Source organism: Telmatherina bonti, assembly GCF_933228915.1.
Source record: "Telmatherina bonti genome assembly, chromosome: 21".
Taxonomy (NCBI): domain Eukaryota; kingdom Metazoa; phylum Chordata; class Actinopteri; order Atheriniformes; family Telmatherinidae; genus Telmatherina; species Telmatherina bonti.
The window spans coordinates 16,857,038-16,880,384 of record NC_136630.1 but is presented as its reverse complement, the minus strand read 5'-3'; the positions used below and the strand labels follow the sequence as shown (position 1 = coordinate 16,880,384).

General features: G+C 36.6%; 3 protein-coding genes across 4 annotated transcripts in view; all 3 read left to right on the top strand.

Annotated features, from left to right (window-relative positions):
* The first annotated feature begins 748 nt into the window (after positions 1-748).
* Positions 749-2,701, top strand: ndufa4b (NDUFA4 mitochondrial complex associated b). The gene is made up of 4 exons (XM_079260922.1): positions 749-938; positions 1,988-2,076; positions 2,183-2,243; positions 2,405-2,701. Exons 1-4 carry the CDS (start codon positions 888-890, stop codon positions 2,459-2,461), a joined length of 258 nt encoding a protein of 85 aa, XP_079117048.1. The 5' UTR covers positions 749-887; the 3' UTR covers positions 2,462-2,701.
* A 2,169-nt stretch (positions 2,702-4,870) lies between these two features.
* cenpt (centromere protein T) lies at positions 4,871-11,583 on the top strand (the record flags this gene model as incomplete). Its single annotated transcript, XM_079260550.1, has 14 exons — positions 4,871-4,956; positions 5,046-5,057; positions 5,174-5,294; positions 5,398-5,542; positions 5,626-5,719; positions 5,919-6,049; positions 6,186-6,246; positions 6,395-6,531; positions 6,794-7,891; positions 9,618-9,908; positions 10,033-10,132; positions 10,346-10,507; positions 10,703-10,807; positions 11,454-11,583. 14 exons carry the CDS (start codon positions 4,871-4,873, stop codon positions 11,581-11,583), a joined length of 2,673 nt encoding a protein of 890 aa, XP_079116676.1.
* A 954-nt stretch (positions 11,584-12,537) lies between these two features.
* Positions 12,538-23,347, top strand: part of LOC306771651 (speckle-type POZ protein) — a 17,884-nt gene continuing 7,074 nt past the window's right edge. For both annotated transcript variants that reach the window (XR_013771765.1, XM_079260918.1), the window contains exons 1-6: positions 12,538-12,608; positions 21,899-22,108; positions 22,205-22,326; positions 22,593-22,744; positions 22,852-22,979; positions 23,074-23,251. Coding sequence is in view for 1 of the 2 variants with exons in the window: in XM_079260918.1 (XP_079117044.1) it covers positions 22,031-22,108; positions 22,205-22,326; positions 22,593-22,744; positions 22,852-22,979; positions 23,074-23,251 (658 nt within the window). In the remaining variant the exon portion in view is untranslated. The remainder of the gene's footprint in view (positions 12,609-21,898; positions 22,109-22,204; positions 22,327-22,592; positions 22,745-22,851; positions 22,980-23,073; positions 23,252-23,347) is intronic.

The following is a 23,347-nucleotide window of genomic DNA, read 5'->3' as shown; positions in this document are numbered from 1 at the left end:
TGCTGTTTTTTGTGCTTGCAATTAACAGTTACATCATAAATTTCATTCTGTATTGATTCAGTAAAATCTTGATAAAAATTTCTTAGAAAAGAACATGGGTATCAACATACAAATTGGTCTTCAGAAAGGGAATAACAAATGGGAGTGGCCAAATTGAAATGTAAAAAGTTAAGTTTTGTTACTTTGGTCCAGATGGATGGAGTTCTGGATGGCTGCAATATGAGTTGACTGGGCAGCAGTGTACCTCCAAACGGTGCATTTTGGGAGTCTATTATAATATTAAATGAGATTCAGGCAGAAACTATCCATGAACTTCCAAGTTAAGGGAATGCGTCCTAAATTTAACGTGTAAGTGTTTTTGCAATCTTACAGGAAAAATATAATCACTTTAATAATGCAAAAATTGTCACAGGTGCTTATTTATTCTTTACAACCACATTTTGGAAGTTTCCTTAGGTGGTCTTATTGGATCCTTGTGGGGGGGCATGGTGAACAATAAAGATGCTGCAGATGAAGATCACATGTTTTAAAGTTTCAGGAAATAGGATATGCTGACTTTTCCTTACATTTTTAAGTATAGCTTGTTCGCTGTTGACCTTTTTAAAACACATTCAAACAATAAATTATACATATAAACGTGAATATTTCCGCTGTGAGTGTGTGAGCACGGGAAAATGTGAGTATTTAAGAGCTGAACTGCAAGGTTACCAGCTGTCGTCGTTACATTGTGGGATTGGCTGACCAACATCAGAGGAGGTGGTGTACAGTTCAGTGTCTACTCAGGCCTGTGAGGAAAAAGCGGTACTGAACCCACCGCAGCTGCAGAGGCGCGCGCTTTAACCGAAGAAATCCGCGTTTCACGGACTCCTGTCAGAAGACCGCTCGCCATGTCGTCCATGTTGAGGGTCGTCGGCAAACAGCTCAAGAGCCACCCAGCTGTAAGTCTGCTCTGCCGCATTTCCAAGATTATGCTGGTCATTTTAAAACAACCCGGTGACATTGAAACGTGTCTTCAGGGAGCGTCGTGATGGCACGGCGTGGCTGAGCTGCACGCGCGCTCCCGCTTATCAAAAAAATTCCTCTAATTATATATCATTTGTCAAATAAAAGAAAAATGCTATATTTATTCACTTGCGATCTTCTCCGTGAGCGCAACCTTTTTTTTTTTTTTTATGGCCGACCTAAAGAATGAAAGATCTACATGGTACAGAATAAAATGTCATTCCTCCACATATGTATTCTGATCTTAAACGGGCTAATAAAACGATTAAACACGCTCAAATCCATAGGCTAATAATATAATTCCTATTAATATGTAGTAACACTAGCTCACGTAGGCACCCGTGTTCTTACAAGATTATTTTTGGGAGGTTTAAAATTTGAGTCACCTGCTTAAATGGGGTGTGATTTCCTCATACATGTGGACTGTTACACTCTATTCGCTGTAACCTTATTATTGTTATAGAATTATTGTTAGTATGATTAAAGAAGAAAAGACCCATCGGGATATTTATAGCCACGTATATTGGTCGCTGCAAAACGTGTTTGGTTTCCATAGTGGCCTATCTGAAGTCTATTTACCCAAGGACGAAGGGGTGAAACAGTTTACTTTACGGCAGCGTTCATATTAATGGGCCACTGGCATGTTTTGGTCTCTTGCTGGTCAGGGACTTTCCGAGATAAACCAGTTTCCTGTTGGTTGAAACATTTTAATGTCATTTTGGTCATTATAATTGATAAAAATATGACTTATATATTTATATACACATATATATATATACACATATATATGTGTGTGTACGCATGAGAGAGAGCGTGTGACTCTTTCTTGAATGTAAAGAAGTTATCTTTACCTTTTGCTTTGCTGGACCGTTTTATTCTAAGATTTGTCATATAAAAACAAAAGCTAGTACATAAAATAAAATAAAAAATCAGTGCACAAGGTTATCTTGATATAATAACCCCACCTAAATGCTTTACCCCCCAGCTGATCCCTCTCTTTATCTTCATCGGTGGTGGGGCAACTATGAGCATGTTGTACTTGGGAAGACTGGCTCTGAAAAACCCTGATGTCTCGTAAGTGTCACAGAATTTGTTTGGTTTAAACCTTGGTTTATGTGTAGCTGTATTAGGTGTAAGGTGGACATTGTATTAGTAAAGTTTTTCTTTTTCTCGTCCTCAGATGGGATCATAAAAACAACCCTGAGCCCTGGAACAAGATAGAGCCCAATCAGCAGTACAAAGTACGATCCCTCTGCACGTTTTACAAAAATACCAGGCTTCTTGCTTGTTTATCCTTTTACTTTATATGTCTGAATAAAGCACAAGCCTCATCTGTTATCTTGCCTCAAAGTCCACATTACCTCTGTCATACTGATGGTGTGTATTCTCTCCCTTTGTGCAGCTTTTCACAGTGAACATGGACTACTCAAAACTGAAGAAGGACAGGCCAGATTTCTAAATCACCGTGTCTTCTCTCATTTGTTTTGGGGGCCTTTGCACTTTTTTTTTGCCAAATACAGAAAAGCCCATGAGACTAAATGAAGGTTGAATTGTGCTCATTCTCTGTTCATTTCCAGAGTGAAGCAGAACGGGATCATCTACTTATAGATCACCTCGAATAAAACAGGCTGCCACCTGTTTTGTTGATTGTTAAAAGTATTTTTGCTGTGTTTTAAATTATTAAAATGGTTACAATCACTTTTCTCATTTTCTTCCTTGCTTTTTGCAGTGTGAGTTAAAAGATCAAGAAACATCAGCTGTGTCAAGCTCGCAAATACATACTAGTATATATGTGGTACGTACATACTAGTGTGGTGATAAATAACTATTTTCTTGGAAAAGAAGGCATATAGAACCCATATGTAGGGGTGTATTTTACATGGTGAAACCCCTTTGAGGCTTAAAACCTGCTCTTTGTCAACGTAAGGTTGTCAGATCATCTGCTGCACTTAAGTTAAATGACCCATAAAATTACAATCAAAGTGGAGCTGTAGTTGTTCAGTGCACCTCTTTTATATATATATATATATATATATATATATATATATGTATATATATATATATATATATATATATATATATATATATATATATATATATATATACATATATATATATATATATATATATATATATACATATATATATATATATATATAAATAAAAATATGAATAAGGTTTTGTACATGTTAAATATTGCAGAAGAAAGTTTGCTACATGAAAGGCTGAAAAAAATGTTGAGCAATCCCAGTTAAAAGCTGGTGAATGAGTAACTGATTGGAGACTAGACAGACTTGACCCCTTGAAACAGAAAAAAGCGCTGAGAAATGTCTGGTGTATCTGTTTACCATCATGTTCTCCAGTCTGTAAAAAGCTTTTAATTGTTCTATTCATTATGGAGAGCAGCTTTGGTACTTGCTTTGATTTTCATGTGAGTGACAACACCCATCCTTAACTGTCTTATGACTTGCTGATGGTTTCTGGTTTTAATGTAACTTAATCTCCAGATCTTAAATGAAAGCCTCTTTATTATTTCCACAGAACGATATTTTGACCATCTTTTAATAAAGTACAGAGGACACCCTTTTTTTTAAGTATCCAACTTACCTGTAAGTCTCCATGAGATTAGAGAAATCCCTAATAGATGACAGATGTGGCCAAAATAGCAAGAATTAATTAACAATTGGCACCAAAGTATTAAACATATTCAGAAAAAATTCAAAGCACTGTAAGAGTTTGATGATAATATTTTAAAAGTCTATTTGTGTCTTTATCATGAAAGGTTTTGCAACTAGCTTGCAGCTAGAGAACTGTGATGATTATCTTTTTGTTACAGGAACCAACCAGCAGATCTCACCACACAAACTGTGTTCAAATATATCAGCATGTTTGGTTGCAGGATTTAACTGAGGTCCATCTGTGAGCTGTGAATATGACGGAGGCAATAGAAAAGCAGCAAAAGGTGAAACATCATCTCAGTGTCACCTTTCATTTGCGAGTAGCCTGTCTTTGTGCTTGCCCATTCCAATATATATTTGCTAATAATACAGTAAAGCAAGTTGACATTATTCATTGTCAACTTACTTTTTTGTCCCAAATAGGTTTTTATCGTTGTGAAAACTATTCTCGTGCCCTTTGCTACAGTAGAATCCATCCTTTTTTCTTTAAATTTTAGATTCTTCCTCCCTTTTTGGGATATTTTGCTATATGTATTATCTAAGAGATGAATGTGTTTATCAAAATACGGACACAATACACTTGTTTGGTTTTGGTCTGTCTGTTTTTAAGATTGTTTTCTCCTGTTAAATATTGCAAGTCTGGACAAATATGAGACTGAGAGAATCAAGATTAATAAAAGATCATCACACTAACGGTGCAGATGAACTTCCAAGTATTTTTTAGAATATAGAATTTTATAGAGTTTATAGAATATGTTCATTACAAAATCATCTTTCGTTTTCTGGCAACGCAAGTCTATTTAAAATAATATAACTAATTGTCCAGTTGGTGGCGGTAATGCGCCATAACGTTGTCTGTCAAACGTCAATAAAAGCCTGAACAAGATTTTCTTCTCGCGAGATTTTACTCAAAAATAACGCGGGCCATTGGATACAGGAAAACGTTAACTCGACAACAGAAGGTTTTCAGCATAGGCTAGATGTTTTCTTTTTCTTCCTTAGCTTAAGTGGACGTTTAAGTAAATCACTTTATACTAGGTTCACCTTCAGGCTTGAATACGGCGCATTGGAGAAAAAAAAACAAAAACAAAACGTGTACCCCCACAGCCTGACACGTTTTTCCATTTAGTGTTAGTTTATTGTTTGTTAGCTTACTTCATTCAGCTAACCAGCTGACTTGGATTAGCTGAATGGATCCCACGGAGGACTTGTCAGCTCGGATCCTGCTGAAACATATTCTCGTCACAGAGCCACCCAGGACTCCTGTCACTCGCAGGTACATATTTTATCCTTGTAAACTTAATATGTCAAGTCATAAATATGAACCACCTAATTTTGTAAGCATTCAGCGTCATCCTGATACAGCCGACACAGAAGGTGGGTCGAGATAAAGCCGAAATATCACTGAAACTGTTTTGTTTTTCATCGTTACACACCAATTCAAATGACTTCTTGTAAAGTATTAGTTTGTTGATAAGCTGTTTTGACTTTAGCAAGAACCAGGAGCAAAGCTCCAGCGGAGTCCGGCGCAGTAACCGGTTACGGAATAAAGATGCTGATGCCCAGACACCACAAAGCATCCTACGGCGCAGCCTGAAGCAAAAGATTCGTGAGGTAAAGGCGAGCAGGGTATTTATCAAGTCTTGATTTTAACTTTTTTTTTTTTATTTAAAAAAAAAAAAAAAAAAAAAGACTTTCTAAATTTCTTTCCTCATAGGGTATAACCAGAAAATCACTACCTGCTACCAAATTGACGGCTGCCTCAGTCGTGCTCAAGAATATACAAACGCCCAATGCAGCCTCAGTGATTCTGAGTGATGGAGACACGCCCAGGCGCCTACTCAGAAACATCCTACAGACAGGTATACACATGTATGTTCTTTTTTAAAATGATTGTTTCAGGTGTTTTAACCTTTTAAAACGTTTTGTTTTGTCATATTTTCAGAGCCTGTGAAGTCACCTGTGATTCATAAGAAAAGACCGTCTGAAGAGCAAGATCTGCCATCAGATGATAAAACATTAACCAGGACACGTTCCAGGTGCGTTATTATGTCACAAGGTATTTTTGATGTTTTTTTTGTTTTTTTTTAAATCAAGTTAATATAATTGAAGTGTTTACACTAATGCGAAATGGTTTTATATTTAAGCTTTTTATCACCATCTTTAAGTGTGATCGTTGTAGACAAGCTTTTCTTGATTTTTTTAAAATTTAAAAAATTTTTTTTTTTTTTTTTAAAGCATTGAGCTGTCAGGGCTGGACCTGCCTGATGTAACGATTAGCCATGCTGCAAGCACAGCAAAGGGACTGAGCAGAAAGAGGCCGCGTCGAAGTCTTAATGTAACAGCTTTTGAAAATCGTCTTCAAGATGGTAAGCTTAAAGCCAAAACTTAATTCACAAGATTAAGCAAATTTTTTCGTTTCTACGAAGCTTTCCCGTTGTAAACTTACATGTGTACATTAGCATAAAAGCATTATTACTTTATGGAGTGTGCATAAACTTTCAGATGCTGAAGAAGAAGCTGATGATAATTTAACAAGCGACCATTCATCAATTTCTTTGTCAAGGTAAACTACATAAAAAACTGATGTTAGCTTGTAAATATTTTATTACATGGCATTGGGATAATCACAAACCACTTAAAAATGAATAACTACTCTTTTCACATGTTTTATGTCAAATCTGATTTCTTTTTCTTTTGTATTTTCTTTTTAGCTCCACTTCCTTGAGTCTAAAAACACCATTTGTTGACGTTCAGACGGAAAAAAGAGGTTTGGTACGAAGGGTTTCAAACCGCCGAAAAATCACAGAGGAAGAATTTGGAGCTGCTGTGAAGAGACGCGAGATGGGAGGTGAGTTCCACTTTTGAACTGAATTTACCTGTTAGCTAATTGAAGTGTAGGAAAAATGACAAATGAAGATTAAAATGATGCTGTTGAACCTATAGGCTCTGCATTGTGCTTTGTTTTAGCCTTAAGTTTGTGTATTGTGTTAATATGATCTTTCACTGTGTCTTAATTTTAAAAAAGAAAACATTTATAGATTGGGGAAGTAAATGTTGCTGTCTCTTTGACTGCTAATGGTCTTTCTTTTGTTTGTTTCCCTGTCACCCAGAGGCAAGCAGCTATGCAAGGGTAGAGCGAGATCTCAGTGAGACAACCCACTCTGAGGGATTTACCCTGGGTCTAAGCAAACTTAGTGAGCCGGATATCACAACTGATATTGTGAACTGCAACACAGCTCTTTATGACCTGCCTGATGCCATGACATCCAACATTTCCATTGTTGCAACTCAAGACAAGCCCACTGTCACGGTGTCTCAGCTTCAGCAAGAGATGGATGAGGAGAGGGATGTTGAGCTGAAGACAGAAATGTCAGTTTTGGAGTCTCCAACTGAAAAAGAGGCTGTGGCTGAACCTATGAGTAATGAATGTGTTTCTGAAGCCCAGTTGCAGGAAGATGGAGGTGAATCTGAACCAAAGAATAAGAAAGATCATAATCAACAAGAAAATGCTGCAGTCACTTCAACATCTGAGGAAGAGGGAGATGCTGTCGGGGCTCAGACTGTTGACACAGACAATAGAGCTGAGTCTGAAGAAGTGGAAGCTCCAACTGAAGAAGAATGGGCAGCTGACTCCCACTCTGAAAAGGCTGTTGAGACAAATGATGAGTATGAGGCAGAGCAGGTGGCACTAGACTCTCAAACGAAAGAAGATGAAGGTTCTGCTGCATCTGCAACTACAAATTCCCAGTCGGAGGTGGTTGATGAAGATTTTCAGTCAGACAAACAGGATATTTCACCAGATTCTCAAACTGAAGAAGTGGAAGGTTCTGGTAAATCTCAAATGGAAAATGGTATAGCTTATTCGCAGTCTCAAGATGTTGAGACAGGTTCTCAATCTGATGAAGAGGAAGTTGCACTGGCCGAAGAGGAAGAAGGGGCAGTGGAGTCTCAAAGTGAAGATGTTGCCGCTGATTCACAATCTGAAGATGTTGAAGTAGAGTCTCAGTCTGAGGAAGATGAGGCTGTGGCTGAGTCCCAGAGTGAAGATGATAATTGTCAAGAAACTAAGATGGAAGAGGAAGAGCGTGTGTCAGAACAGCTGGAGCATCACATGGAACACGTCAGCCGACGGGCTCACCGCTCTGAAGGTGTCCTTGTTGTACCCATAACCGAAGCAGGGGAGGAGTCAGCCACCGCGTCTGCAACAGGTATGCTCACTGTGATGGGCCGAACAGTAAAGCAGTCAGGCACAGGTTTAAAGTAAAAAAAAAAAAAAAGGGTTTTTATTTTGACCCAAAAAAAGAAAAAGTTGTTTTAACACAAATGAATAAATCAGGCCTATAAAAGAGGTCAACTTAACAAAACTATAATCAAAGAATTTGTAACAGAAGTAACTCAAACAAAATGAAACAAACTGACCTAACAAATGACACACAAGGTTAAACTTAAAGAGTGGCTGATCAGCCCAAAACAAAACAGACAAAGAGGATGACACACAAAAACATACCTAAATGAACAGAAGAAATCTCTAATTTCCCCCTCCCATCTCTGCCACTGGTTCGGTCCAATTAGCTGGCTCCACCCCATGGCCACCTGCTGGTTCACAGCCAAGGGACTGGAGCCACTGAAAATCAAGGAAAAAAAACAAATGAAAACCATACCATCACAACAAACTAAAATGCATGCTCTTTCAGAATATTTGTGATGCCATGTGAAATGGAAATCTGATAAAAATATTGGTCTGCAAATTAAATCCTGGTTGAACAAAAATAAATCTAAGTGTATGAAATGCATTTGATCACCCATGTGTGGCTGTAGACACAGTCACACTCACTGACATCGTTCCTGGCTTGTAGGCCAATAGTTAATTTTGCAATTCAATATTTCATGTCTTTCAAAAGGGAAAGAATATCAATGTAAAAAAAAAAAAATGGCTGACATCACATCTAAGTAAATGTATCAAATCATATTTTATTTGTATAGCGCCTTATATACGTGAAGCAGCGCAACATGCTTTACATATATTAAAAACGACAAAGAATACAAATAAATGGACATGCCTGATGGCACAACTCTAGAAGTTGAAAGGAAAGAAATGAGTGGATTAACTTACATAAAGTGAGTAACTGGGATGGAAGTCGGGCCAAACTTTATAGTAACTCAAAAATCTGCTGTAAAAGATGGTAAAGCAGAATGTTATAAGATGAATATTTTTACAATAATGAGGGGGGAAAATGGTCTAAAAATGCACTGAGATGGATTTAAGAACTGATACCGATTGTGTTACACATTATTATTGCTAGGGAAACAATGAAATGTTTTCTATATAAAAATAAATAAATGAACTTTGTCAGTATTTCAGTCCTTCATCACAAACAGATAAATGCATTTTAAACAGTTTATTATTACCTTTCAAATTCTCTCAAAGTATATATCCTGTTATCATTGCTTACTGCATGACTTTTCAGTGCTTACATGGTCCAAGTGAACTAAAGCTAGACTGTTTCAGGGCAAAGTTGAGAAGATACAACAGGATGTACTGGATGTTGATTGATGTTGGGCTGGTTTTATGATATTGGCCAATACAGATGCTGGGCTCATAATATTTGCATCTCCACTAAAATTGCTCCTCACAAGATACCGGCATTTAAGTTTTGTCTTAAAATATCTTGTTTCATCCAGTCTACAAACCTGAACAAAGTCATTTTATTTATGAGACACAAAAATATTACAAAATCAAATATGAATGGATGAAATGTTCAATATTTCCCATTTTAACTTGAAAATGTTGACTTATGAACAGCTTAGAGACACTACAAACAAAAATCATAGCAGGAGCAGATGGTTAAAAGTAAATATTAATAACTGCTAAAATCTGCTTCATGATCTTCAGAGGTTTCCAGTGACATTAAAATTGTATGTTGTTATTTGTAGGTTGGTCTGATTCCACACCCAAAGCCCATATATGTGTTGATCTGAACACCAGCCGTGAAAGGAGAAGTCTGGAGAGCAGTCAGCGTCACACTGGGAACCTTGATGGGACTCTAGTCTCAATGGAAGAACAGGAAGAAGTTTCCTTTCTGGAGAATGATTCCAAGTCTGGAAAAGAGAACTTGTTTCATCTTCAGATGACTGAAGACATTGAAGTTAACGGGGACCTGGATAACCTTTCACCTGAACACCCTGCTCAAAATGCTGAAAAAGGAGAGTGGGAGGAAGATGATGGTGATGATGATGATGAAGGAGAAGAAGAAGAAGAAGAAGGTGATGGTTAGTCTATTAAGTGTGCATGATTCTCTTTAAGAAAATTACAGAAAGCATAAAAATTTGTGTTTTCTGGCATCTTCAGAGTTCCCTTCCAAGACACCTGCATTTGTCAGAGAGAAAAGGAACTTTTTCCTTCCTGATCCTCAGAAATCACCTTCTGTTATTAGAAATATTCAGACTAGGTAAGTTGCATCTCTTACTGCACTGACATGTACTTTTCTTTAAAATGGTTAAACATTGAGACTATTTATGTAAATGGTGACTGTAAACATTTCACTGCTAACGTAGCATGTCATATGTTTTTCTAAATTAAAGTAGCACTTCTGTTTAATTTGTGTTTCTTATCTTGAGTGAATGTTTATAACAGATGGTCTCAATGCCTGTTTTGGTTTCAGCAGTACAACTGAAGCTGCAGCTAAACCCAGGCAAGTGAGACAAAGGAAGACAAGACCATCTATGAAGAAAACGGTCCTTCCCAAGACATACCTTATGAGTGTGTTCAAACAATTTGCCAAAACAAAGGTGTCTGCAGATGTTTACCCTGTCCTAAATGAAATGTGAGTAGCTAACAAAAGGTTTGAAACCATGCTTTCACAAATTAATAATTTTACACTAGAGGGCAGCAAAGCCATGTTTTGCTCTATTGTTTAACATGTCAAGCCCATCTAAGATTTGATCTGGCATTTTTGTCTTTAAATGTATATAACTCTGTCAGTGCTGAGCTAATTTATGCATTTCAACATTGTAAACAGAATGGATAAATTTTTTGACCGGCTTGCGGATGACTTGGAGACGTATGCCATCCATGCAAAAAGAAAAACCATTGAAATTGAAGATGCTATCCTTCTTTTGAAGAGGTATGTATATGTTGAGTGTACTAGTGTGTGTATCCTGTTTTTAGATTGATATTTATTATTTATTAATTCTTGTTAAATGTGCCCAATTTACTTTCCAGAACATTTAGGCAAACATGTTTATAGAAAGGATAATGTCCAAAAAGTCAAGACAGTAAATATTGTCATACACTAACACACTGGTATTGGTCAAGTATTATGTTTCTGAACTGTTGACAAAGTTGCCTGCTGCAGATGGACTCTGGAAGCAAAAGCAGGAAGCTCTGGGCAGTAAAACCCATCTCTGAGCTGAAAAGCACTACAAAGCTTAAGTGAATGGAAATTCTCTGTGGCAATCCTTTAAGCATTATCAAGTCTTTTGACTTATTGGTCGTATAAAATATTAATTAGCTTTAACAAAATCAATTGCCCCCCAATGAAATGTTAAAAGAACAAACGCAGCACTCGCGTAAGAATCCACTTTAGCTGTCAGTCATGGAGCAGTACATGTACATGTTAGCCTGTAGTATAGCTATATAAAAACAGTGCAGTGTAGATACCCCATAAATATTCTGCATTCATCACTGAGAACACAAATGTGATAAAACTTGTCTGACTTTTTTTTTTGTCTTAACTATCTTGTAAAATGTTTTTTGTATGTGTTTTATAGGCAGGGTTATGTGAATGACAAGATGCCAGTGGAGGCGCTGATTGAAAAATATCTTCGTATGGAGCAGCGAAAGCTCTTGATACCCATTGCAACCAGCGGAAATGTTGTTATTCCTAAAAGGCGGCTGTGAATCTGGAAACAGCTGTGGTTCATCTTTCAGGCTCCTTGTTTACTTTTAAACGGTATATGGCATTTATGGCCATCTAAAGATATTAATTGGAACATAAAGGTTTCTATATGTGTAAATATTTGTCAACATATAGTTTGATAGAATTCCCTTCTGTGTTATGTGTAATGTTTTTTTTTTTGTTTTTTTTTAAATGAAAGATTGCATTATAAATACTGGATTGTGGCTTGGTGCATTTTAATGTCTGAGTGGGTCAAAGTGTTTCTTTTTCTTTTGTTTATAATATAAGAAAAAAAGAAACCATATATTTGACACTAAAACTAAGTGTTCAGACTTCTGAAAGTTAAGTTCAAATAAATTAATATTTGACACATTTGTTTTGTCATTCATTCAACCATTTTCCAAACCGCTTAGTCTGATTACGTGTTGCATTTGTTTGTTTTTACTAATAATTTTTCTGAGTGATATTGAGTGATGTGTTTCTAATCAGAATTCTTCTGGATGATTAGCTGAAATGTAGATGGATTTTAGTTTATGGAGGAGATATGCTGTTTTATTGTAGGTGTAATTGCTTCAGCCACTACACATGTCAGTACAAAAGCATTTAAACTTTAATTTAAAAAAATGAAAAGTTAAACCCTTACTCGCTTTGAGCAAATTTAACTCAACCAAAGCAGTAAAAGAGCAGAAACTTGTGATAGGTGTATGTTGCAGTGAAGTGATTCTGCAGTGATAGCAAAAACCAAGCTGTGTTCCCGCATCTTAGTAATTGATCAGAAAATTGGGAACACATATAATGCATTACCTTCCACTACCAAACAGACTAGACCGACAAAAAAGAAGATTTTACTCTTAAACAAATTGGTGACAATTATATTTGTCTTGTCTATCTGTTTTAATCACTCCGACCCAACAGGGTGCGCTGTTTGAAGGACGACGCTATTGAGAGCTAGCAGTTGTAGAAATACTAGCTAACAACAACAGAAAACCCCTCGGACAACTAGCTTTCTGTTTAACCTAATACACAGGTAAGTCGGTCCAAAAATAAAACAGAAACAGGAAATATAAAGAATAACAACTGTATGTTACATGACGGAGGTAGCAGTGCTATATTTTTATTTGTACGTTTTGCTGTAATTTCCCCGACCTTTTTGTTTGGCTTAGGTTAGCCGCTACAGGAATAACGCTAACCAACCAGCTAGCTGGATGAAGTTAGCCACCGTGCTATCACTCGATTACATGGATTACCGACAGGATTTGTCGCACTTGTAACAGAGTCACAGGCTGTCATCACCTAATGTTTTTTATCCTTAATGAACAGAGTGTTTAATTTTTATTTGCTTATTTATTTTGATTTTTCCAAAAGTATTTAAATTGGACTATCGATTTAAAGTAATAAACAAGTGTGGATTTTCCATATTGTTAGCAGGTTAATAACCTGCTACTGTCGCCACCTACATTAACTTACAATAAAGTGTTCATTTTAAGCATTATTTCATTAAAAGGGGCATCATTTAACTTTGTTAAAATGAATGAAAGGAAAAGCATAGTTGTTGGTATAAATGTTAAGTATAGAATTTGTATAGTTGGCCATCATATATTTTTTTTTATTATGACAGTGTGTTTTATTCACAATAGTGTATTTATTCTGGGGAGTTTGTCCTTAAAAGTGTGCATGTTGTTGTGGTTAGACTTCCTGAGTAACGCTTAACCAAACTACGCCTTACCAGCTGATGGTTATGATTGCTTTTGTATGATGGAGAGTCAAAAATCATTGCAAACCCAGAGGAATGGAGAGACTTTGCTTCTTCACATTGACGCGTTCATTGATGCAGGAACAGTGGTATGAGACGGTGAACTTAATGGAGATAAAACTCAGCAGTACAGAAATAATTTTACTGCATATATCATTCCTTATCTACCAGAGAGGTTTGTGTCTCATGCAGCCACACATATGATGAACACCAATCCAAACAATGTTTTCTGTCAGAAATATTTTACTTTTTAAGTTGTCATTGGGGCCCTGCGGTGGACTGGTGAGATGTCCAAGGTGAACCCTGCATTTCGCCTTAAGAGTGCTGGGATAGGCTCCAGCTTCCCAGCGACCGTTCATCAGATTACGCATTTAGGATAATGAATGGATGAATGAAGTTGTCATTGGTTTAGGCAAATCTGTGATTCTCTCATCACAAAAAAAATGTAAGTGACCAAAAACAACCCCAAATATCCAAAGCGTTTTGAACTACATTATTCAAAATTGCAACAAACACTATATCTGTATTTATTACCGTGAGCAGGAGTCTTTACCTAGACTCATTGCTATCTTGCAGTTTGTGCAGATATTTTGTTTGTGCGTTATATACCGAGTGGAAAAACCTGCTAGGCTGCAGAGTTGTAATAGCTTTTTAATTTAAGTTTTCTTCGAGTTAATCTTTTCTGCTGTCAACACATTACTCGATTTAGCTGAGTTCACCTTTGGTATGATGACCCACATTAAAAAACCAGCACCTTTGAGTCTGCCATTGACTTTTTCAGTTTAAGAAAATAGCTGCGCTTTCAAGTGTCAGAGAAAGAAGTTGAATGTGTAAGGTTTAGTTTAATCTTTGGGGCCATATTTTTTGTACACCTACAAAGTGTGCTTTTTTAAATTTCCAAATTTATACTGCACAGGCAAAAACTTAACACTGATAATTTTTGTTCACCAAATAATGCTATGGATTAAATCAGAGCTAATTAACCTGGTCCCCAAGGGGCCGCAGTCCATCAGGTTTTCATTGTATCCCTGCTCCAACACGCCTGACTCAATTTAACTATTAAATCTATTAAATTTAAGTCAGGTGTTGAAACAGGGATACATTTAAAACCCGTGAGACTTTAGATCTTATTGGGTCAAGTTGAAAAGCCCAGAAGTAAATTGAAGCTTTTTTAGTTGTTTAAACTTGGCATAATGTTAGCTGTGCTTTGTGTGAATTTAACTCAGTTGAGCCTTCATTCACATAGCTGTTTCCACCTAATCTGATATTTATTACAGGGAAATTACACCATCATTGGCCCACATTAATGCGCTCAACTGAATGGGACACACAAAGTAGGTGCAGAAAAATAGACATATGGCAGACATTGTTTTACTTTTCAGAAGTGGGCAACAGAAAATATTAATCTTTGTACTTATAGTGAAGATTATGTGGCCTTTTGATCATCACTGCTTCTCCCTGTTTTTAAACAGAGTAGGTTAATTTATCTACATATGACATATCCAGCACATCATCATGCTGTTGGCTGTTCTTATTGTGACTTTATCTTGGTTGCCGTTTCCATTCAAATGAGATCTGATTTTCAAGGTTGGCGACTGGCTTGCTTATCTTACTGTTTGCACTTGAGATATAATAAAGTATTTTTCAGATTATCATCAGAAGATGTTGCTGTCATGCTAGCTAGTGCTTACTTGTTGTGAAGTATTGGGGGAAAAAAAAACTGAGAATAGTGTTGGCACATTTAGTAAGAAATGCTAAATGTGCTTATACCAGCATACTGGTAGTAAATTAATGCAGATGTCAACAGAAATCAAATCAAAATCCTTCTTTTCTGCGAAATGAGTCATAGAATTTAATTATTGCCCTTGTTTGGCAAGCTTGAGAAACTATCTGCTAATCATTTGTGATAAAGTGTAATTACAATGACATAAGATTCTGTGACAGTGTGGCAAGCATCACATGACAGGAAGATGCTGCCTTTGTTATTAAATCTTTCCACGAATTCTGTTTCGGTCTGAGTGTATGGGATGGAGATTGTTGTAGTAATTGAATATCTACCAGATAGGATGCTGCATCTTGGGTCCAGAGTGTGCACCCCTGGATTGATGCTCCTGGAAGTAAAAGCTGTGATACAGTTTGCAGTTTGTTTCACTGATTCTGAGGTTTTGACATTGCTGCTGGTTGTTTTCATCCTTTTCTGTCAGGAAGCATCTGATGTGGTTTCTCATATTTGTGTTTGTATAGTTTAAAGTCATAGAGTCCAAATTGCTTTCATGTAGTAACTTTTGATGCAGAGGAATATGTGTGTGTTTGTGTGTGTATGTGTGTGTATGTATGTGTGTGGGGTTTGTTAACATTACTTTAATCAAATAACATGTAGTAAAAAAACATACAGAAAATTTTGTTACCATTGCCATCTGTGAATCAATTTCTGGTTTTCCACTTCCACATCTTGAGGCATCAAAATATTGATTATTTGTTCCACCACTATATCTATCAGGGGCTGTTATTGTTTAAAAAGCTGAAAAGGCAAGCATTTTATTTTCTATATAATTCTATTTTTTGTATCGAATGGCTGCTATTTGTTATGTAAACCTAGGGGATGTTAGTGGGCTTTTAGGGCAATAGTGGTATGAAAAAGAGAATTAATACAATGACAAATAAACTACCAGTCAAAAGTTTGGACTCACTTTCCCATGAAATCCAATGGGAAAATGTGTCCAAATGTTTGACTGGTACTGTATATTAATGGACACATGACAAATGAGCACTGAATTAATCATTATCACTAAGCTTAAATTGAGTTATGACAGTTGTAGATGTGAGCTGGACTGTCAGAATATGCGGATGCTGGAGAACTCCTGGTTGATGAGCTGCTACACTAAGCTCACCAAAGGTGCAAAGTATAGCATGATTACTACTACTCTCTACAAGCAGAATAGTATGCTATATATAAAAGGGAAATTTGGAGGTGTGTATGTGGTAGGGCTGTGACGATATGCTTTTGTCCCACTTCGATTCGATTCTGATCTTTTTTTGGTACTAATTCGATTTTGATTGCAATTCTCACAATTCTTGATATTGCTTATTTTTGTAGATTAAAAATGACCAAAAAAAATGTACAAAACTTTTTTTTTGCTCGTCATTTTTCTTGATTTCAATGAGGAAAAACAACACATTAGCTGGACCTGCTATAATGCTCAAGAAGACAAGTAAAAAAGATTAATAAAAACAATTTAAAAAAAAAATCACAAAAAATTTATAGTGGATTATTTTTTATTCATTTTAAACAAAAAAAAATCAATTTAAAATTGTGAAGCAAAAAATCCTGATATTAGATTTTTTTTTATAAAGTTTTCCACCCTTAGTATGTGGGACACTGTCTCAGAAGATTGTGAATTTTAAACAGTTGTGTGTGTGTGTGTGTGTGTGTGTTTTTTCATTTTTTTTTTCATAAAAGATCATTTTATGGTTTGTTTTTTTTTGTTTTTTTTTTTTTTTATTTTTTAGACAAAACAGTCATAAAATTGAAGTAATCGGAAATTCAACATTTTAAAATTGTACTTGTCCAGGCCTAGTGTTACGGAGATCCCTGTAAATCCTTCTTTTAAGGCTCCAAGGACTTGCAGTGTTTTGGTTTTTTTTTTTTCTGCAGGAGTAGTTGACCTTGGAGGTCAACGCAGCAAGTATAACTGTTGGTAACAGTATGAACAAGGTGAGTGACCACATTAGATATGCATTGAGGTCCCTCCTCCATTTAACCTCTCATGCCTGGTGAAGTGAGCAGGGTTTTAGTTGGGAAGTACAGACAAGAGGTGAAGTCTGGGTGCTAATGCTTTTTTGCCCTGTCAAATCCCCTTCCCTGTAATTGTGGGTCTGCACAAAGTCGAGGATAAGAGCATGGCAAGCTGATCGCTGTAGCAAAATCAATAGTTCATACCTTACTGAGATTGAGTTTTTAGGAAAGGAGGAGCACCATGACCAAGGGCAGAATATGAAATCGCTTCCACAGAGGCCCAACACGTGCTCTGCAATCGATCCTCACCCCCTGTACCAATTATAGTTTTGAAGTTTCTCTGTGGCGGACTGCAGTCCTCAAAGACCAAAGCTTTGGAAGCAGACGTGTTCACTGACACTTTGACTCGGGTGCAATTTTTTCATACTTCTTGGAATTTGCCATCTGAAATATTTCTATACTTTGTCTTTAATTAAGAGTTTGACTTTTCCTTATTTGTGTCGTGTGTTAAATGTCAGGAAAAATGCCTTCTGGTTATAAATGCAACTCGGGTATCACAACTCCACAATATACTTTCATGCATTTTGTTGGTGACTTTTGACATGTTTATATATATTTATTGATCTTTCTGACCTTAACTTTGAGATATTTCATGTTTTCAGACAGGTAAGATGATGAATTAGCATGCCAGTGGATAAAACCAGGCGCATGTGGGCTGTTTATTTCATTCATCACATATTTTTGAGGGGAAAAGTTGAAATGCTTGCGTTTCTTTTTTGTTAAATCACAATTTCAGGGTTTATCCATTGTAGGAAATTCCTCTATTTTTTCCCAGATGTCCGATTGATTTTTGCCATGGGCTGTTTCATAGACTTTAATTGCTGCCTATTTATTGTAGAGAACCCCCCCCCCCCCCCCAAAAAAAAACAAACAAACAAAAAACTAGTAATATCATCTGTTTTGGTTGTTTGACTTTGATTGCATGTGTACATCAACAATAAGTTACAAAATAGCCATTTTAAAGTTTCTATATGAATGAATCATATTGGCTCATAAACCCTGCAGATTATACAGTATTGGGTTTTATTTTATGATTATTTTGAAGCTTGGTTAAAACTTGTTTGGTGATGTAGTTTATAGCTGAGCATTTTTATGTATGGATAGTCAAATGATCACCATTTTGTCCCAAAGAGCTTTAAGATCTTTGTAGCATGCACAGCATTCACTGTTTGTCCTTTAAACTCCATCCAGACAGGGAAGACGATGGAAGATTTGAACACATAACACAGATGTCCTGTGTACAGACCAGCAAATTAGCAGATTTGCAGGATATCTAGTCAAGATAATTAGATTTTAGAATATAATTTGTAGAGCATAGGCAAGACTGCTAGTCATATGAGAGCAAGAGAGGGAAAGTTGAAGGTTTAATTCTTCCAAGTGTACAGCCAAGCAAACTCTCATTTTTCAAACAGGGAAGCCAGCCGGTAATAATTATAATCACCGTCTAATTTCATGCTGGTTTGAGTAGTTTTCCAAGCAACGCCGTAACATTTGATGCTGATCTCACATCAGAGAGACAAATTTGGCCAGATTTAGTGGCAGAAATTTTAATGCTTATTTTTAACAGTATTTCAACTTGAGTAAAATGAAATTTTTTTAAAAATTTTTTTTTTTTTTGCTATAACTTTAATCTGCAGGAGCAATCATCTCAAAAGTGCTGCCATCTGTATTTCTGGCGTTGTGTTTAAGTCTTCTTTAGCCTCAAAACTTTCTGTAAAACACTTATTGCCTCTCCAACATTGTTTTGCAGTCCTACATCTCAGATTAATAGTCTGATGTATGTTCTGTTGTTTCGAATATTAATAATGTGTTCATCTATTATCATTGAGATGGTCTTCACACTTTTTAAATTAATAACTACATACAGTATAATCTAGTGCACAGGTGTCAAACTCCAGTCCTCGAGGGCCGGTATCCTACAGGTTTTTGTTGTCTCCATGCTCCAACACACTTCACAAGTTCATAATTAGGTTGACAAGAAGCTGCTGGGTCCATTTGATTTGAATCAGCTGTGTTGAAAGAGGGAAACAACAAAAACCTGCCGGATACCGGCCCTCGAGGACTGGAGTTTGACACCTCTGATCTAGTGGATAATTAATACTACTCTGTCAATTCCTTCTTTGTTACCTTATTTAATGTAGAAAGAATCTCCTCTATTTTTGGGAGGTTATGCTTTTTTTTTTTTTTTTACTGCGATTATCTGTCTGTGATGGTTAGCAACTTTACACAAATACTTACTGAATGGATGTTTTCTGAGAACGGGTCTTAGTTTACGTTGGTCTAACTTTGGGAGTGTTTGGAAAGGAATTGAGGGATTGTTCATTCACAAGTTTTCTACATTGGCACAAGAGGAAACTCCAAACACACACAGTAACAAATATTGTGATTCCTCACATCCAAAACAAGATGTTTTCCATTTGTTCCTTTTCAAACTCAAGCATCAGCCATTAGAAAGGTTCCACAGGAAATGCTTCATGCTGCTGATTGTTTGATGTATTTGAGGTGTGAGCTAACAGGAGCATGGATGCAAGTTTTCTGTAGAACTAGCTTGCAGTTTTTAATGGACTAGACTGAAGTATGAACTGACACTCTGAGGGAAGTGAACAGCACTAACAATTAAAACAGCAAAATGGATGAAATGATTGCACAGATCAGAACAAAACCAATAGTGTTTGCATTTATTAAAATATAACTAAATTCAAGGTTTAAAAGTCCATTTCTTTTAAGCTGTTTAACTACTAATTAACTGCCTGAAATCTTTGTTTTATGGGAATTGAATGCTGTTATTATGGGATGATATTAATTTACACAACGCAATTTCTGGACAGAAATCATCTCAAAGCACTGTAAAAAGAAAGTAAACGGTCCCAGTAGAGTCCAGTGAGATGGAGTAAATGTAATGCTGATTGAATTGTAATCTCAGTCAACTGTCCACAGCTGTTTTCTATTTAATTTTTCTTTTCAGTCCTCTGTTTTACTTTCTTTTGTCTCCATCAAACCTGTTTTGGAGGCAATTTATCTTTGGAGCACACACAGACGGTGTTCCATCTTTCATTTGCTGCCTGTTTTTCCATTTGGTTTCTCCATCACTTTACCTTTTACTTTCTTTTATGGTGCTTTCTTCCTGTATCATCCTCGCTTTTCCTCTTTGCTGTTGCCACTGAAGAATAAATTAAACTTATTTCTTCATTTAGTACATTTCCATCACCTTTTTTCTGTCCCGAAACTGGATTGGGTTGTTGAAATTAACTAACTTCTAATTAGACTTTGTAAATGATTTGATAAATGCATTAAGGTCAGTATTATTACCATGAAATTACAAAATATCTGCACTTTTTCCTCTCCCTGATTGCTCATTGCTGAATTTAGCTGTAGGTAGTAACCCTTGGCTAATCAACACATTTTAGTGGGTTATTCTCATCTCTGGTCTACAAAAGTGGAGATATAGTGACGTGCTGCTGCATATAACAGACTTTCCTGATCAAGCACTGCACAGTGCGTGTTACATTTTCTTTCCTTAACATTAAATTATTTTTGGTTATCAATTTCGTTGGAAGTTTTGAATTATGTCAAAGAGAAATGGATTTTCCTTGTTAGACCACTTGAAATACATTTGGAATCCAGTTTCAGTCTCTTCAGACTTGCGCTCACACAGCTTTACTGCCCGTTTTTTTTTTTTTCTCTTCAGTTTTATCATTAATTGTAGAAAGTTTATCTTTCAGCTATTATTGACTTCTACTGAAATCAGTCAGATGGATTTATGGATCACAAAGGCATTCAAAGCTGATGTGTGGCAAGAATGAAAGTAAGGCAGACAATTTGGACCAGATGTTGGGGAAAAAAACAAAACAGTAATTTCTGAGCAGGAACATTTCAAGATACAGTCTCAAAGTGCTCTTGTTTTAAGGGGTTTACTCACCTTTTGTAAATGGTTTATTCTGTCCATAGTTGTTATTTTCTACAAGAAATCTCAGCATGAAATATTATGATGATAATTATAATTTCTTACCATTTAACCTCCTGATTTGGTCTAAAAATACTAAGTTAAAGATCACCCAACTTTTTTTTCTTGCTTGCTAAAGCTGTAAATCTATTTTTTTTTTTTTTTTTAAAAAGCGAGGGTAAATATTAATTAAAAATAGGCTAATTTTTTGTCAAATTTATGCAAAAAAGTAAATGTGTTCAGTGCTGTTTTCAGAGTTAGGCTATTATGTAAACTAGGTCTCCATCATGTTTTTTAATAAAACTGAAAGGAGACATTATTTTATACAGTAAATGAAATATTTAGTGACTGGAAGTGTAAAGTTTCAAGCTGTATTATTGAAAAATACTACTGTATATTGTCACAGTTTTTCATTTTCTGCGTATTTTTAAATGTGCATCATAAATCTGTGCAGCTTTCTCTGTGACATTAAGGTAATTTGGCTCCAGCCCCTTGTCACAAGTCCTGAGATGCAGCCTGTTTATTTACAATTCATTTTTTAGACTTAATTGCTATTTCTGCAGCTGTTGATTCTAAAACAGAGACAGGGTCATCGATCAACTCCTGTCCCCCAGTGTGTCCTGGACAATTCATCTAAGACTGGAATTGCAATGATAAAGAGACGTGGATTAATTAAAGATGGTGTGACGGGGCTTTGTATCATAATAAGCTTTATTTGAATGATTGATGTGTTATCTATGTGTGTCAAAATGTGTTTCAGGCCAAAAATTGATTTTTTTTAAAAGAGTTTTTTCTTTTTTATTTCTTGTTTTTGTGTGTTTCTAGGGGGCAAACTGCTTCCATCTGGCTCATACTAATGCAGATGGACGTCAAGACTGAACACTGACGAGTGGAAACAACACATTCCTTCTCTTCCTCCTCACCCTCTTGCCCCCAACACCTTCTGTCACACTGGCAATGTCAAGAGTCCCGAGTCCCCCTCCCCCTGCGGAAATGTCCAGCGGGCCTGTGGCCGAGAGCTGGTGTTATACACAGGTTTCATACGCATCTGTCAACTTTGCAATTGTCTTTAATTTAGTAGGAATCGCAGAGTTTTCTTTGTAACTTTTTTTTTTCTTTTTTAAAAATCAGATTAAAGTGGTGAAATTCTCCTACATGTGGACCATAAACAACTTCAGCTTCTGTCGTGAGGAGATGGGTGAGGTTATCAAGAGTTCCACCTTCTCCTCTGGGGCCAACGACAAATTAAAATGGTGGGTTTCAAAGAAGCTGGTTTCTTTTCATCACAGGCGATGTACTGTTTAAAAGCATTGTGGAAACTCCTGATAGAGACACGCACTCTGCAGTATTTATAGGTTGTTTACAAAAAAATTTTCCATCTAAAAATATATATCTTAAACAACAATCACAGCGGCAGTCTAATAAGTGAATTAAACTTGTGTGGGTTTATTATGATACATATACATATGTTTTTTCAAATCCCTTTTCTTTAAACAAACAAAATTTTTTTCTCGATCAGGTGTTTGCGAGTAAATCCCAAGGGACTGGATGAGGAGAGCAAAGATTACCTGTCCCTCTACCTGCTGCTGGTCAGCTGTCCAAAGGCTGAGGTGCGCGCAAAATTCAAGTTCTCCATCCTCAATGCCAAGGGGGAGGAGACCAAAGCCATGGGTGAGTAAAAAAACTTCTAGAGATCATATTTTCCTCTTCAAACCTTTTTCAGGAGTTTTTCTCAGGCCTGCCTTTGGTTGATGTGTGTTTATGATGTGTGGATGCAGAAAGCCAGAGGGCGTATCGTTTTGTTCAGGGAAAAGACTGGGGCTTTAAAAAGTTCATCCGGAGAGATTTCCTCCTTGATGAGGCCAATGGTCTTCTACCTGACGACAAACTCACGCTCTTCTGTGAAGTAGGCGACCGAATCCTCACCTTCTAGAGGTTTTTCCTGTTTTTAATTACAAAGCTGTTCTGGTTTATTACAACCGTGAATTTCTCTTCTAAAGGTGAGTGTAGTTCAGGACTCGGTCAACATATCTGGTCAGAACACGATGAACATGGTGAAGGTACCTGACTGCCGGCTAGCAGACGAGCTGGGCGGCCTGTGGGAGAACTCCCGGTTCACAGATTGCTCCTTGTGTGTCGCTGGCCAAGAGTTTCAGGCCCACAAAGCCATCTTGGCAGGTACAGACATAATTTAGATTCATTTTGCATCTTTTTACTCCAGTTTCAAGTGCTAACCTGTGTGCATGGATGTGAACTGTTCCTATTTTTCCTCCA

Excerpts from the sequence above, each read along its gene's own strand:
- ndufa4b (XM_079260922.1), top strand. The coding sequence starts at position 888 with ATGTCGTCCATGTTGAGGGTCGTCGGCAAACAGCTCAAGAGCCACCCA. Across the intron at positions 2,077-2,182 it reads CTGAAAAACCCTGATGTCTC|ATGGGATCATAAAAACAACC; the intron begins GTAAGTGTCACA and ends TCTCGTCCTCAG. Across the intron at positions 2,244-2,404 it reads AGCCCAATCAGCAGTACAAA|CTTTTCACAGTGAACATGGA; the intron begins GTACGATCCCTC and ends CCCTTTGTGCAG.